This window comes from Maniola hyperantus, chromosome 19, assembly GCF_902806685.2.
Source record: "Maniola hyperantus chromosome 19, iAphHyp1.2, whole genome shotgun sequence".
Taxonomy (NCBI): domain Eukaryota; kingdom Metazoa; phylum Arthropoda; class Insecta; order Lepidoptera; family Nymphalidae; genus Maniola; species Maniola hyperantus.
In genome coordinates, this window is record NC_048554.1 from 6,098,847 (window position 1) to 6,115,643 (window position 16,797).

The window sequence follows — 16,797 nt, forward strand, 5'->3', positions numbered from 1 at the left end:
TTTACAAATTGAGCAACTGTCTTGTTGGTACGTCGTTACGTGCTTTAACTTCCTATTTTAATGTATATCTGAAATAAAAACCCTTTTAGTGTGATGAGTTTTTCTGCCGTCATGCCTATTCCCCAGTGTAAACTGCACTGATTGTAATGAAAGAGGAGTTATAACTCTCTTCAAAAATATTTTTCACTATGTAGGTCATCAAGAGCTCCCTGGTGCTGTGTGAGCTCTGTGATCTACAAGTGGAGCTGCCGGGTTGATTCCGGCAGGGGCAACTTGTGAATTTATAATTTGTGAACTAATTGTCTCTGGTCTGGTCTGGCGTATAAGTCCGCAAATTGCTAATGAGTGTGGCCGCCATTTAGCGACGTCAGCACTGGATATACGTCAAATGACGTCCAAAATGACGTTATTTCCATGGTAATGAGAGATGGTTCCAGCGCAATAGCAATTGCGGGACTTCTATAATACTTCGGCCTGTAGATAGTTTCCACTCTACGGGCAAACAGTGCCGCCAAATGATTAGCGTAAATAACAGGGATATGGGTTTAATGAAACTGCCCCTTGCATCTTATCTGCTATCATCACTTACCACTAGGTAAGCTGAGAGAATGTCAAGGGCTACCTTGTCTAAATATATAAAAAGGAAGAGTGAATGACTGACAGATCTATCAACGCACAGCCCAAAGTACTGGACGGATTGGGCTGAAATGTGGCTGCAGATAGCTATTAGGACGTAGACATCCGCTAAGAAAGGATTTTTGAAAAATTCAGCTCCTAAAGGGATAAAATAGGGGTTCGAAATTGTGTAGTCCACGCGGACAAAGTCGCAGAGGATTTTTTTCATTTATTAGGATCACCACAGCTAATCATATACATCTAATACAAATTTAACCATACAAAGATCTAAGATAATATGACGAGCTAATTAAAAGTAATCACCGCATGCGAATGTGTCAGGTAATTTTACTACTAAAAAGTTACTTAATTAAAAAATAATAATTATATAAATAATATAAATTAATAAAACACTAAAACTAATAAATAAATGTAGGTAAGGTTCACATGGCATCACGTAAATTACTATGGTAATTTACTATTGCCATATGAACTGAATTCCGGAATTTAACCAGTGAGTCCGCGTGTATGTCTAGCAATTGAGCTTATTATAAAGTTGACTTATTCTAGGGATTGGCGAGTTAGCACCCAAAACTGTTGAGCGTCGAGGAAAAGATAAAGAAGAATTTAAAGGTTTTCTAGGATATTTCAGGGATAAGCTAGAAGTATACATTTAATACTTGGTCTAATGATTTGAGTTTTGTCACAATCTCTAGTCTTACATAATTGAAGAACGTGAAACCACGTAGCTTTAACTGAAGTATTCGCAATTTTTAAAAGAGATTGCATGTTAAGATAAGAACGAGTTATTTTATTATAGCATTGAACTCCAACCATAAACTGTTGTATGTTGGTATGACAAGGGCTTTCTAATAAGATACTGATTTCATTGAGTTTTTTTCATTTTACTTAAGAATATTTTTTTGCAATGTGTGTGCATTAACATTTTGATTTTTCTTTAATCGTTTATGGTGATCTCGTCCAAAAAGCCATTAATGCACTGACATTATACCATAGACATCATTATCATTATCAACCGATGCACATCCACTGATGAACATAGGTGTTTTGTAGGAATGTATTTTTTTTTGTTTGGGATCTAATTTTCTTTTCTTATTGAAGTCTTCGTCGGTCTAAGTCGGTTAAAATTTACATGTGTAATCCCTAGGGAGGAGGTTACGTAAGCGGTTCATTGGTTATGCAACTCGCGACTCATTTGGCGGTCGATAGCCTAGGTAGTTAGGTACCGAGTGACTAGTTGAGCAACACTAGGCTGCCTACTTCACGATCTAACCTTTTGGCAGAGATATGCCATATGTAGAGGTAGTGATGTCCTTTAAAACGTCCTTAAATTTTGATGAACAAGAGCACAATAAGCGGACGTGATTAGGTGAATGGGGCTGGTGGGACCTGGTATCGTATAGAATAGAATAGAATAGAATATAATATAATATAATATAATATAATCTAATATAATAATAATATAATATAATATCAATATAATAATATAATATAATATAATATAATATAATATAATATAATATAATATCATATAATATAATATAATTATCTAATATAATGTACCATATATAATATAATATTTTTATTAGTAAGCATTTACAGAAATAACATCTTAAACATATGACATGCCAACGAAAAGGCCACGGAAAAGGAGGAATATATACAACACGTAATTCTGTTATTCTGTTCGAGGTCATACAAATAAGGTTTACCATATATACATATATCTATATTTAATATGGTAAAAATTGTTCTAATACATAGATAATATTATCCGAATATAAAGCTCGCTAAAAGCTTACGTCTTTGTTATCATTACGTGGGGGGTTTTATGGCGCCTTAATCTTATTATGAGCTTTGCTTCTTCTGGTTTGTTTGAACTATGATTGAACTCAATGCCTTTTAGGTCGCTGTAGGAGCTAATTAACTTGTTTAGCATGACTATTATGGCTATGGTAAATATTGTCACATTATTATGCTATCAGCGTCGAAAAACAAGGTATGAAAATATTTCAAGTTTCAATCATTTGGCGGTTGATAGCCTAGGAGACATACAAGGCTGCCTAAACCCTTTACCTTTTGAGGCCGGTCGGTATGCCGTGTAATGTTAATGTTAACACTAATGAACTTTGTTTTAGCACGACTGCTCGGTAAGTTAAGTACTATTTCTAACAAGGGTATGACAAATAGGCATGTGTGTTATGCAAGCTAAAAATAAGCAATGCTAATACCTATTAATTAGGATAATCCAAAAAATAAAAGAGACACAATACGCGTGGGGAGAATAATGATAGACAACTATAGGCATAAAGTAAAGATAACCTAACACTTAAAAACTAAAGTATATGCAACTAGATTTTCTTGCGACTTTGTCTGCAATCTGCATCACAGAATAACTTTAACAGATAATGTAGCTATCTATTAGTGAAAGTATTTTCAGAATCGTATTCTCCCCTACATCCTAACCTTACATTTACCCTCATTATAATATTACTCTTACAAATGAAAAGATATTTAAAAAGGACAGTATTTATCCTTATAAATGTAAATTCGATTTAATTTCATCTAAAGGTACCAACGTAACACTTGCACAAATCGAGTCACCTAATTGTATATTCTTAACAACGCCAGTAAACTTGAAAAATATTATTTAGTTAGTCATTTATAAAACTAATAGGTACTTATTTTTTATACTCGTGTGTATATAGTAGTAGATAATAGAATTAGTTAAACTACTGGTGGCGTTTATTAACAAATAATTATATTTTTATACTCGTGTGTATATAGTAGTAGATAATAGATATTAGTTAAACTGCTGGTGGCGTTTATTAACACAGAATGCACGTTGGCGTCATGCTACGTTTCTAGAAAGCGAAAATTTTCTCTGCGTGGCTTTAGCATTTACCATCATTTATAGTATAAAGAAACGTTAAGTTGTTGATATGGAGGTATGTACCTACCCACCGTTTCAAATCATTTTGTCACTTTTTTCTTTACCATAATATATGAAAGTTACAAGACCGCTATGTTTGTCATTAAGACATGCTCGGATTTTTAGGTTTTAGATTAGGTAATAGGTACCTATGATGAGTAATATTCTAAAGCTGGAGATGACCTGTAACATTTTGGTGTACTGTATCGATTTTTGCAACTTTAAAACGTTAGTTTGTCATCTCTCATTCGCGGCAAGCGCCGCGTGCTCCACTCGGACTATCGGGTATTTGATAATGTGAGTGTTTTTTTTAATTATTTTAGAGAAGTAACTGTAAATCAGCTGTTCATCATTTGATAATTAAATTTATTAGTATGTACCCTATCCAGACGCAATATTATACGAATCTTTATTTTCATAAAATGTAGAAGTAGACCTGTAGGGGATTTCGTAAAACCTGCATCAATCATCGCATCCGCAGTTTCTCTGGTGCTGCAAATGTTCTTGGGCGGCGGTAATCACTTAACATCAGGTGACCCGCCTGCTCGTTTGCTCGCTATCTCTATGTAAAAAAGCATTATTATTACAGTCGCAATTGTTGTGATTGGCTGAATTTGTGCGATTCTCGGTGCAAACAATGCATTGTAGCCAATAGTGAGCGAGGAGTGGTGATTGCGATCGTGACATTGTAGCTGACACTGTACCGCAATCGCGCGACTGATAATTCTTCAGCTGGGCGATTGTCTAAAACCTGCGTCAATCATGATTACAATTTTAATTGTTCTGATTGGCTGAATTTGTGCGATTCTTGTTGCAACAATGCATTGTGGCCAATAGTGAGCGAGCATTAACCAATCAGAGATGATTGCGATCGGGACATTATAGCTGTCAAACAACCGCGGTAGGGACACTGGTGATTTAGGGTGATTTATTCTCTAATGACTATCTCCTGTCGGTGTATTCCTATGCGATGCTCCTGTCATAATGACATGACCATTATCTACCTAATGTTTGTTTACTTTTTACACAACTGGAACGTAAAGGCGTGTTTGTTTTGTCTCGATTATTTTATTAATTTTAATTTGTTTTATTTGAAAGTTTGTTATTTTTTGTAGTTTTGTACTAACTCCAAATAACGTACCTTTACAAATTCTTCCTGCTACTCCCCACATAGATTTTGGCTATCTTTTTTTACGAATTCAACAAAAATTTATGTAAGTGTTGTGGCACTGTAATTTGAAACTGTTTGTATGGGATAATGCACACTTTGCGTCACCCTATGTTTATAGCAAATATTTTTTTGAATCGCAGTTCGAAATAACGGCACGTGTAGCTTTTTGCAATTTAATCTTCTGGCTTTAGAGTAAAGTAACGCACACTTGAAATTGATTTTTATCATCGACAGAAAATATCTTATTTATGTGATAATTATCAAGTTATTTTTGGATCATCAGTAGGAACTACGGGATATAATATTGACAATAAGCAATCAAAATGAATAGAAAGTTAGAGATCTCTACCAACTGTTTTAGGCAGGATTCTAGGAATAAAATGACTCTATGAAAATTTTTTACTGAAGCTTTTTTGTGATTACCAAAAAAACTCCTTAAAAGACAATCTTTCTGTTCGACTTGACGACGACTGAAATGTGGGAAACCAATTTAGATATAAGGGAACGTAAAACATCCAGCTGTCCCACACTGCAAACTGAGGATGTAGAGATTTTTTTGTTGTAGAAGAATGGTATGGACTATAATATTAGTATCCTTATTCAGTTCCTTAAAATTATACCACAGAGGCACAGGTTATATCCGGTAAATTGACACTAACCACAACCTCCTTTGGCTATAATCCGGACGGTTTCTAAGATTTCCCAAGTCATTTTTGGCTTCGGAAGCAGCTGCAATGGCACCTGTTGAATCTTTGTTCCGATTGCTCCCCATGGGGTGTCGGCCATGCATGCCGGATGTTCCCACGCGCACCACTCCCACATAATATACACATGCCTGATGCCTTCCTTTATTGGAAGTCTTATTGCCATTGGGACAGTTTTGCACGAACTGAATAGAACTGCATTAGTATTATTGAAACGCTAGATTTTGTTTGTGCTATTCCTATAGGTAGGTCCACCAATATTAGAATGTTATGAGTAATGACCTATTAGAAGTTGCACTTGCCATGTAACAAATTTATGTAGCGGTATCTCAAAGCATACAATAAACGGTACTTAGCTAATGGATGTTGAGATATTTTAGAAATTGCCATAAATGTAAACAAATCATAGCAGACACTCAAATCAAAATAATTGTATGGTTTGCGATTTTTCAATTGAACTTCTGCTACCACATATTTTTAAACTAATAGTTCTAAGTACCTAAGTATTGCTGCTTCTGTTTTTTGAAAGTTTTCGATGGTGTAAAATAATGTCAACACAGAAAGTAGAGATAAGTGGTGCATTTTTGGTTGCAATATTATGTAAGCAAGACTGAAAAACTTTGAGTCACTCAATGTAATTTTAGTGCCCCTGAAGAAACTGAAGTGATCTGGACCTTTTTGTTTTGTTTCTGATTTTGCATGCTACATTCACCTGTCTTCTCTTCGTGGCCTGTATCTGAAAGTTGACTGCGATGTTTATCCTTATCTAACATACAGAAAATGCATATTAAAGAAAGAGAAAGAACGTCTTTAGTTAACCGGTGACGGTGCAAGGCGCAAGCATGTGGCTGGCTGGTGGCACGCGCCATTCGGTTTCCTAGCGCAAAGCTGGATAGACGTTACTTAGCGGTGCGATTGTTGCTCGCACTTCCACTTCAGTCGTGTTTTCGAGAGTTCCGGAATCTCGTGGTCGATTAGCAATTCGATTGTTTTGGTTAAATTATGAATGACTTGTGATACTTTGTGCGGATTAATATGTGTGGACTGTATCGTGCATTGTAATAAACGAGTGCTGACAATATTTTTTTGGCAAATAAAGAAAGAAATTTAACCCACATCCAACGATAACGCCGGTCTCAAAGAGAAAGTTTCATACTCAGTGTTTACGAACTGTGGACAAAGTTATTTGGGACGCATTTTTTCGGAGTTTTCTTGAGCCGCGTGGATAATTGAAAAAGTTGTCCGGACGCTTATGGGAACGAGCGAAACCGTGAAAGCCGATAATAAAAATAAATATACCGCGAGATTTATTAAAGAAGTCTTTGAAGTCGGATCGGATTTGATGGTGATTAATGGTGCGTGTGTGAGGATGCGATCTGGGAAGCGCTGAAAGTTTCGCGTATGGATTTTTTGGGCTTTATGAGGGAGAGGAGGTCTTTTCCAGTGAACGAAGTGGCTCTTAAAAGTGAGAAGGATGCCGGTGGGCGGGGCTTGGTGGTGAACTCTGTTTTGTGTGGTGTGGTGGATGAACTGTCCAACGGGAGGACCGGGAGGCGAGGGTCGTGGGTACGACACGCCGTCATGGGTGTTCTCAGGTGGAAGGATTTGACAGGAGTTAGGAGCAGTACTCCTACTGAACAGAAAGAGGTAACTATGACTTTTTCTTTAAAAATTCTTGTTTACAAGTACAGCATTAAAATATTATGTAGGTATGTCACAGGATGTTACAGGATTCTCAAGAATATTTTCTTATTATACCTACCTAATTCTTATAATTTGATGAAGATCTGATGAACATCTTCGAAAATAGATAATGGAACTCCTCAAATGGTAAGAGTTAATTGCTCGCGGTCAATGTAATAGCTTAGTAAACAGTAGATGTTTAACCAGGCATAGCATATTTTAATACATGGCCACTAAAAATTGAGAAATATTTTTTAGTGGCCATGTATTAAAATATAATATTTATTTACAAAAATACATATTTTTTAACAAAAAAATTATTACCGACTTCAACACCTAACCGTGTTTCAGTTTGTACACTAAAAATTATATCCATAAGCGGAAATGATAAATTCTTTACATAGGTATACCTACTTACTTACTTCATACTCATTTTCTCAGAGCTATTCTATCATTAATTTATAGATAAACCTATATTATGTAGTCTACCAATTTGTCTGTGAATCACAAACAGTCTCTATCTGTAAAGTCTATATTGCGTAAGTAAACATCATGACTAATAGAGAAAATTTTGTGTTTCATCCAAGTCCGGTTTTCCAAGTCTGTTCTCTTGGCTACCTAGTTACTTATCGGCATTAAACACACACAGCGCGGCGCGAGGGAGACATGCGACGCGGCTTATATAAGTTGTACCTAATATCAAATAGGTATGTATAGTAAAAGGAACTCAAGGCGTTCATGCTCCGTAGTACATGTAAGATCCCTCGTTTACGCAAATTATGCCTTACAGTCTTAAACGGATAAAACGCAACGTCAGCAATGTGTTGCTGAAAGTACGCTGCGCTTCGTCTCCGTCGCGTGCAATATGCCGGGTTTTATATAAAATTTTTCTTTCACACCTGTTACACCTTCTAATTACATAGATTATCATTTTAATCATTCTAACCAATAAATTTGGGGACTGCAACTCGTTTTTGGATTGGCAAGCCGCACTTCACCAGCATTGTAGACTATGGCCAAATCCCCTAGTCATTCTGAGAGAAGACTCGTGCTCTGTAGTGAGCTGGCGATGTGTTGATCAATATGAACTCGTTTTTGCTTACAACTTGATGACCAGTGTCATATCTATTAATTTTGACACATAAAACACGCTTTTTGTCCAGAATTGCCGTTCCATACAATGGTTCCTGGTTCCTTGTATTACAATTTTATTAATCTTAACATAAAGAGCTTATGTTCATCGCGCGTTGTGTATGGCCAAGCCTTTAGACAAGTGACGTCACATTGCGGTTTCGATGTCGTTTTCGTTTTATCTCGTCGGTTCTTTGTGAACCCACTTTTCGTAACGTGAGTCTGTGTCAAGGATTTTATTTTAGGTATAGTACGCGACAGGTTGAAATGGCAATCGGGGAGGGAGCACCCCGCACACCCGCACATCCCCCGCGCTAACCCGGTGCGGGGGAGCTCGGGTGACGTGTGCGTGTGCGGGGCGTCTCCTTGCCTCATACCCCGATTGCCATCTCGACCTGTCGCGTACTATAGATGCCGTGCACGTTTCTCTAAAGAAAAGTGTAAGAAGATACCTATCCGATCCACGTCAGAACCGTGAGGATCGTGAAAAAATTTGGCATTTGGCAAAATATCAGAAAGATTTTGGTTCGTCCAATTTGAACTTTTGCAATTAAATTATCAGCCTACTGGCTCAATGGCTAATAATAGCTAAGGTCTTACCTGTTACTTTAACATTAAAAATCTATACAATTATTTGTTTAAGTAAATAAATCGGTGAGATTAACTAAATAAGTGAAACTTATCCATCTATTCTAAATTATATTTGCAAACAAAAAATCATGCAAAATCCTTTTAGAACGGTATTTTTCTTTCACAATCACAAATTAAAAATTACAGCCAAGTTTCTTGGAACTTTTGACTTTGACAAACATAGATCTCAGCCTTAGATAAGATTTTTTTATTCTTGTAATAGAATAAACGTGCTCATTATATTTGCTGCAAAAGTAAGTACCTAAATGTAAAATATGAATAAATCGCAAGAATCCTTTAGTATGTTATTGCAATACATCTACTTCACATTCACGTAGCGCGCAGGTGCATCGTTTCCTTTCACGGCCGAGACGTTGCCTAATGAAAAATTACGGCCTCGAACCGTTGTAGGTTACAACTTGCCACTTGCCTGGGATTTATCAAATCGAATTTATTGCTTGTTTATTGTTTTTATATCTTCGAACTCGAGGGCAAAGAATTCAGGTCGGTCAAAAAAATCTCAATTTCCGAAACTATCTATGATCGGTGAAACAAAAACATGGTTTCTCATTTGTATTGAAAACACCTTACTTCATAAGTAAGTTCCTACCAACTATGATTATGAAAATTAAAAACTTAAAATGTACTAAGTAATACTTAACCGAATAAGTAAACATCTGTATTTAATAAAGTCAGTGATATTAAGTAATAAAGATGTGAAGCTTGTAAGTTTAGATGTAGGTCTTCTAATAGATGCCTGATAGCCGGACACCCCCGATCGCCAAGCTTAGGCAGTTGCTTAGCATAAAAGTCGGCCCACGCCCGTTCGGTACCCTCATTCCGCACACTGTCTTGATTACGAGACTTTTGAGCCCACCAATGACAACAAAGCATTCTCCCCTGTCCTCAGCCAACATTTTACGATTTTGTTTTCATGCAAAACCTTGTATACATGCATACTCTTGAGGTTGTATTCTCGATGCTCTGGAACTACTGGTCTGTCCCCCAATTGTGTAAGAAAAACGTATTCATCGTTATCGTAGTTAAAAAATTGTGCCCTTTGATTGGCTGTGAAAAAATGTAAACAGCGAATCAACCAATCAGAGTGCAGAATTTTTTGACGATTACGATATCAATGAATACTTTTTTCTTACACAATCGGGGGGGCTGGTCCTGAAAGTTCTTTCCTAATAAATATGTAGTTACATTATCCCCGAGTGTTACACGCAAACGAACGTTACTAGTTTATGGTTAATACATACCTAGTATTTGCAAAGCAAACACGCTAATAAAAGAGGTCATAACAAAAATCGTGTCGAGCAGTCGTCGTATCGTCGGATATTTCTCACTCCAATTACTCTCCACGTTTTCACTACAGGGTTGCCATGCGAAAATTCTCTAATTAATGCAACTTTGCGTGAATGCTGCCACTTTTTTACTCTTATAATAAAATTACTCTTTTAATTAGGATTTGGTTTTAAGTTTTTTTTTTACGAGCACTTGTGACAACTTGTTTTTGTTGGATTGCAAGAAAATTCCTAATAAAAGTCGCCTTGCTGAATGAAACCGTTGAAGCTTGAGATTGTGAAGTGTCTCTTGTCAGTCTCATTTTACTATTATTTTGCTGTGTAGCAGTATTTTGTGTGTATGTACCTACACAGCAAAATAATAGTAAAATGAGACTGACAAGAATTTGTATAAAAATATAATTAATAATAGCCTTTTGGCTATTATTAATTATATTTTTATACAAATTAAAAATCTACTTATTTACCTACCGTAAGGAATTATAACAAATTAAAAACATTTAGGTTACATTGGGTTATTTATTTTATACGTAAGTAAACATGTACATTGTAATATATGTAAAATAACCGTTCCGATTGTCCATTTCAGTACTACCTACCTTTGTGATTGGTAATAATCTATCTATACTATTATATTATAAAGAAGTAATGTCGTTAAGTTTGTTTGTAGGGGGTAATCTTTGGAACTACTGAACCGATTTTAAAAATTCTTTCACCAGTAGAAAGCTACATTATTCCTGAGTGACATAGGCTATACGGGATCTTTAAAAACCTGAATCCACGCGGGCGAAGCCGCGGGGATCAGCTAGTAATTAATACTAGCTTATGCTCGCGACTTCGTCCGCGTGGACTACATAAATTTCAAACCCATATTTCACCCCTTTAGGGAATGAATTTTCAAAAATCCTTTCTTAGCGGATGCCTACGTCGTAATAGCTATCTGCATGCCAAATTCCAGCCCGATCCGTCCAGTAGTTTGAGCTGTGCGTTGATAGATCAGTCAGTCAGTCAGTCAGTCAGTAAGTCACCTTTTCCTTTCATATATATAGATTAAGTATCAATCAGCTAAATATTACTACAGAATAATAATATCACTACATTGTTAAGAAAGGCACCTTCTAGGTAAATGCGTCCCATCTTAGGCCACATCATCATTTCCCATCAGGTCAAGCGTGCGCCTATAATGAATAAAAGAAAAAAAAATTGAGGTAAATATGTGTAGGTATACTTCTTTTATATTTCTTGGGACAATGCCGTATTTTTTAAATTGTCAGCCCTTGAGTCCATAATATATTTTGATGGAACTAAGGCGACACGTTTGGGATAAAATTGTATTAACATAAGTCGGGATTTCGTATGACTTAAACATGAGTATATTTATCCGAGCACTGTAAATATTATTATTTTCTTGATGACACCAACCATTTTCTCGGGTGATCTATGTTTCGAAATAGGCAATTTAATCATTCAATCAAATTTAATAATAAATCAATCTATCGTAATAAATAATCTGTTTTCGTCTTCAATTTTGTTCTCGTGATTTCATATTTCTTTTTGAATCTTATGGATTCAGTTAGCAGTAACTACATGAATCATGATGTGAGCTTTTTACCAAAACGTGATTGAGTGATAATTAAGTATTCTACCCAACATTTATGTGCAATACATGTTTAGATTCACTAAGATTTTGTAAGGTTATAGTTTTAAGGTCTACTCACTATAAGGTTTTATTACTTTTTCTAATCAAAATAAAACTTTGAATTGCCAAGCTCAGACAGTTCTTAAGTATTTAAGTTCTTAAGTATGTTTTTATTGAGCAACAATTTGTACAGCAATTCAATTTAAAGGGCTTAGAACTGTCTTTCTTTAGGAACGGCCTTTACTCTTTATTTCTTTTAATGAAGATAAAACAAAAATTGAATTGCGGATTCAGACGGCGCTTAAATGTATTCTTATTGTTCACAAATTTATACTCCGTGATTTAATTTAACTAAAGGGCTTAGCCCTATCTTTGCGCTCGCTATCAAGAATTGAGGCATTAATATAGAAGAATAAATTACGCTCGTTTGTCTGAGGTAATCGCATTGCAGTCAAGTTCTTAATTCAATTTAGATTTCTGCTCTCTTGCAAGAATTTAGAGAAGGCCATTTCATTTTACGAATAGGTATTCTATTATTGGGTGAGTGTGATACTTATGAATTTTTATTTTAAGCTCTATCAACTTAGTTATTTCATTTTAAAAGCTTTATTTTTGAACTGCAAGGTTGTTATTGCTTGGTGATATTCCTGAACGATTTTCTTTAGACAGTTTCAACTATTCTAGGGTAGGATGTTCTAATTTAACTAACATGCCTTTTGTTAAGTATATCAACTTATTATTTACTTCACTTCAATTAGTTGAGTTTTCATCGATCCTCTATAAATAGTCGACATAAAACTAAATAACCACAATCTTAACTTGCAAGTCCATAATGTTGTCTCCATCATTGTTATGAACGCGGTCAAGAAGGTAGTCTTGCCACTTGCATTTCAGTTTCGTTGACTTTTAAAGACGTGTATAAACGGGCTTGTTTTCTAGCAATACCAAAGATGCAATGTTTTAGCCACCAAATTGCCAAATTTACTTGTTACTCTAGCTTTCAATAAAAAACCGGCCAAGTGCGAGTCAGACTCGCGCACCGAGGGTTCCGTACTACAGTCGTATTTTTCGACATTGCACGATAAATCAAAAACTATTATGAATAAAAATCTGTGTTAGAATACACAAGTAAAGCCAATACACCGAGTGGGGTATCAAACCCCACTCGGTGTTAATTCGGATTTTCGGATTTTTCCCCTCTCATGTGCTTTAAGACCTATCTGCCAACTTTCATGATTCTAGGTCAACGGGAAGTACCCTATAGGTTTTTTGACACAAATTTATACTCCGTGATTTAATTTAACTAAAGGGCTTAGCCCTATCTTTGCGCTCGCTATCAAGAATTGAGGCATTAATATAGAAGAATAAATTACGCTCGTTTGTCTGAGGTAATCGCATTGCAGTCAAGTTCTTAATTCAATTTAGATTTCTGCTCTCTTGCAAGAATTTAGAGAAGGCCATTTCATTTTACGAATAGGTATTCTATTATTGGGTGAGTGTGATACTTATGAATTTTTATTTTAAGCTCTATCAACTTAGTTATTTCATTTTAAAAGCTTTATTTTTGAACTGCAAGGTTGTTATTGCTTGGTGATATTCCTGAACGATTTTCTTTAGACAGTTTCAACTATTCTAGGGTAGGATGTTCTAATTTAACTAACATGCCTTTTGTTAAGTATATCAACTTATTATTTACTTCACTTCAATTAGTTGAGTTTTCATCGATCCTCTATAAATAGTCGACATAAAACTAAATAACCACAATCTTAACTTGCAAGTCCATAATGTTGTCTCCATCATTGTTATGAACGCGGTCAAGAAGGTAGTCTTGCCACTTGCATTTCAGTTTCGTTGACTTTTAAAGACGTGTATAAACGGGCTTGTTTTCTAGCAATACCAAAGATGCAATGTTTTAGCCACCAAATTGCCAAATTTACTTGTTACTCTAGCTTTCAATAAAAAACCGGCCAAGTGCGAGTCAGACTCGCGCACCGAGGGTTCCGTACTACAGTCGTATTTTTCGACATTGCACGATAAATCAAAAACTATTATGAATAAAAATCTGTGTTAGAATACACAAGTAAAGCCAATACACCGAGTGGGGTATCAAACCCCACTCGGTGTTAATTCGGATTTTCGGATTTTTCCCCTCTCATGTGCTTTAAGACCTATCTGCCAACTTTCATGATTCTAGGTCAACGGGAAGTACCCTATAGGTTTTTTGACAGACCTTTTGAGACTATTTACCTTTTGAGGTACGGTACTCTATTTTACTTATATAGCTGTCAGCAAGATTTACAGCAACATGCAATTTTAATAGTCCGTTTCCGAGCCATTTTATTGTGAGACTTGGCACGGTGTCAAGTATTGTACGGCATTTGTTCTTGCCTGTCAAGTGGAGCGCTGAGGCAATGCCGATCACGTTTTCTATTGGAAATAACTGTCGTTTATCGTCCTTTTTGTTAATTTGGTGGAAACTTTATCTCGAATGAAATCTTTTAGGCATTTGGACATCATTTTGAGATTATAGTTTATAGATTTTCCCAATAACATTTTTTAGAGTTCCGTAGCCGAAGGATGCCAACGAGACCGCCTACTAAGCCTCTGTTGTCCGTAGGTCTGTTCGTTGGTCTGTCCGTCAGCGGACTGTATCGCATGAACCGTAGGTAGAGGCTTGAAATTTTCACAGATTGCCGCCATTACAACAAGTAATGAAAAACCAAGATGGTGCACTTCAAAATGGCTTTCTTTCAAATTAAAACTATGTAGGTACCTACATAGTACGGAACCCTTCGTGTGCGTGTCCGACTCACACTTAACCGATTTTTAGACTTGCACTTCGCCGTCTGTGATAGCCTAGCTAGTGGTTAGAACGTCATTGGTTCGATCCTGGGCACGCACCTCTATCATTGCGGAGTTATGTGCGTTTTAAGTAATGAAATATCACTTGGTTTTCTTTCACGTTTTCCTTCACCGTAAAGGTGAAGGAAAGGTATGTGAAGCCTGCCAATCCGCACTTGACCAGCGTGGTGGACTATGGCCAAAACCGTTCTCACTCTGATAGGAGACCCGTGGTCTGCAGTGAGCCGGCGATGATGATGATGACTGCGCCGTCTCTCAATTGGTATGTGCATTTAAGGATACACATAAAATACTAAAACCAAGCACCTCGTTAACTTAACTTTCAAGTCCACAGTGGTGTTGTTATTACTGTCACAACTAAGTGCGGTTTCGAAGGGACATTCTTGCTCTTTACCACTTACCAACGTCTGCTAGCCGAGTTGGCACGCTGACAAGTTTAGTATTTTACGGCACTTGTTCTTGCCTATCAAGCGGGTCACTGACTTTGTGCATTATCGTAAAATTTATTGTCCTTTTAGAAAAAGTTTGAATAACACCTCATTTTGGTTAAGTTTTTACACTTTTACAATCATACTAGCTGATTTTGAAAATCCCGTGGGTACTCTTTAATTTTCCGGGATAAAAAGTAGACTATGCCACTTTCCTGGTATTTGACTATACCTCTGCAACAAATCCCGTCGATCCATTGCTCCGTTGCGACGTGATTGAAGGACAAACCAACAAACAAACATACTTTCGCATTTATAATAGGGGTAGTGATGATATACTATAGTCCGCGACAGGTTGAGATGGCAATCGTCGTATAAGGCGGGAGGAATACCAAAGATGCAATGTTTTAACCACCTCTCTCACTCTCAAGTACTCGGTACTCAAGTTCAATAAAAACGCTATCATCATCGATATGATCAACCCATCGCCGCGGGCTCACTACAGAGCACGGGTCTCCTCTCAGATTGAGAAGGGTCTTGGCCATATTCCACCATGCTGGCCAAGTGCGGATTGGAAGACTTCACATACCTTTGATGACATTATGGAGAACTCTCATGCATGCAGTTTCTTCACGATGTTTTCCTTCACCGTTAAAGCGAATGATATTTAATTTCTTAAAACGCACATGAATCCGAAAAGTTAGAGGTGCGTGCTCGGGATCGAACCCCCTGACCTCCTAAATAGGAGGCGGACGTCGTAACCACTAGGCTATCACGACTGTAATGTTTACTTAGTACAATCAAAAATAACTTATAGTTTACGTGTACTAAACTAGGTTAGATATTACCCCAGAAAAGCGGTGTTGGGACTATTTTATGCGTGACACTAATATATGGGACGCTGGCAATCTCCTGTTTTGTTTATATTATGTAGCAGATTGCAGTTTACGTGTAGACTTGGCACATACAACTATGTTTATCTACACGCGTCTACTTGCGGCTCCGCACGTATCGAGTAACCTACTTTTTTAGATAGTTAGGGAGGTACTTGTATCCAGGTTTCACTATCACGCAAGGTCATAACTCATAACCACTCTTTTTCTACATCGTAGGTATCTAATCTAACACTATTTGCTGAGTGTCGTAGGTAACCCCTTCCATAAATCACATAATGGCCTCCATCCATTTTATGACTTGGGTGCATTCAACATGATTGTATACAATTATATGATTGTATAAGATAGTAAACTAGATTTTATTTTAAATAATTAAATTGTCCATCATAAAATAAGTTAAGTAATTTGTAAAACTAAAAGATACAAAATTGTTTTTTTTTTTTTAAAGAATATTAGCCATGTTAAATTACTAATACTCCCCTTTCCTCTCCAATTACGCGTCAAGCTTGTGCTAGGAGTAGGTACGACAATAGTGCAACGGGCGGGGTTTGAACCGTCGACCTTTCGGTTTTCAGTCCACTCCTACACCGGTTGAGCTATTGAGGCTCTAAATACATTGGCCTACGATTACGCGAAATTCCTTCATTCCTACTTCATGCGATCGCATGAAGATGGAATGCAGAAACTTCTTAATTTACTTAATTTAATTCACGTTAAAAATTTAAGAATGCGGTGTAATTGCGAGGAATTCAATTTTAGACGAGGATCAAAAAAAACA

General features: G+C 36.5%; 1 protein-coding gene across 4 annotated transcripts in view; it reads left to right on the forward strand.

The window, feature by feature from the left end:
* The window catches only part of RapGAP1 (Rap GTPase activating protein 1), a 303,995-nt gene that overhangs the window by 180,318 nt on the left and 106,880 nt on the right, over positions 1-16,797 (forward strand). The window contains exon 1 of one of the 4 annotated variants that reach the window (XM_069504888.1): positions 6,301-7,090. The exons of 2 other annotated variants lie outside the window; for them this stretch is intronic. In XM_069504888.1, coding sequence (XP_069360989.1) covers positions 6,845-7,090 — 246 coding nt within the window. In that variant the 5' untranslated portion in view covers positions 6,301-6,844. Of the gene's footprint in view, positions 1-6,300; positions 7,091-16,797 lie in introns of those variants that run through there. One more of the 4 variants, XM_034978527.2, reaches the window with a different exon arrangement.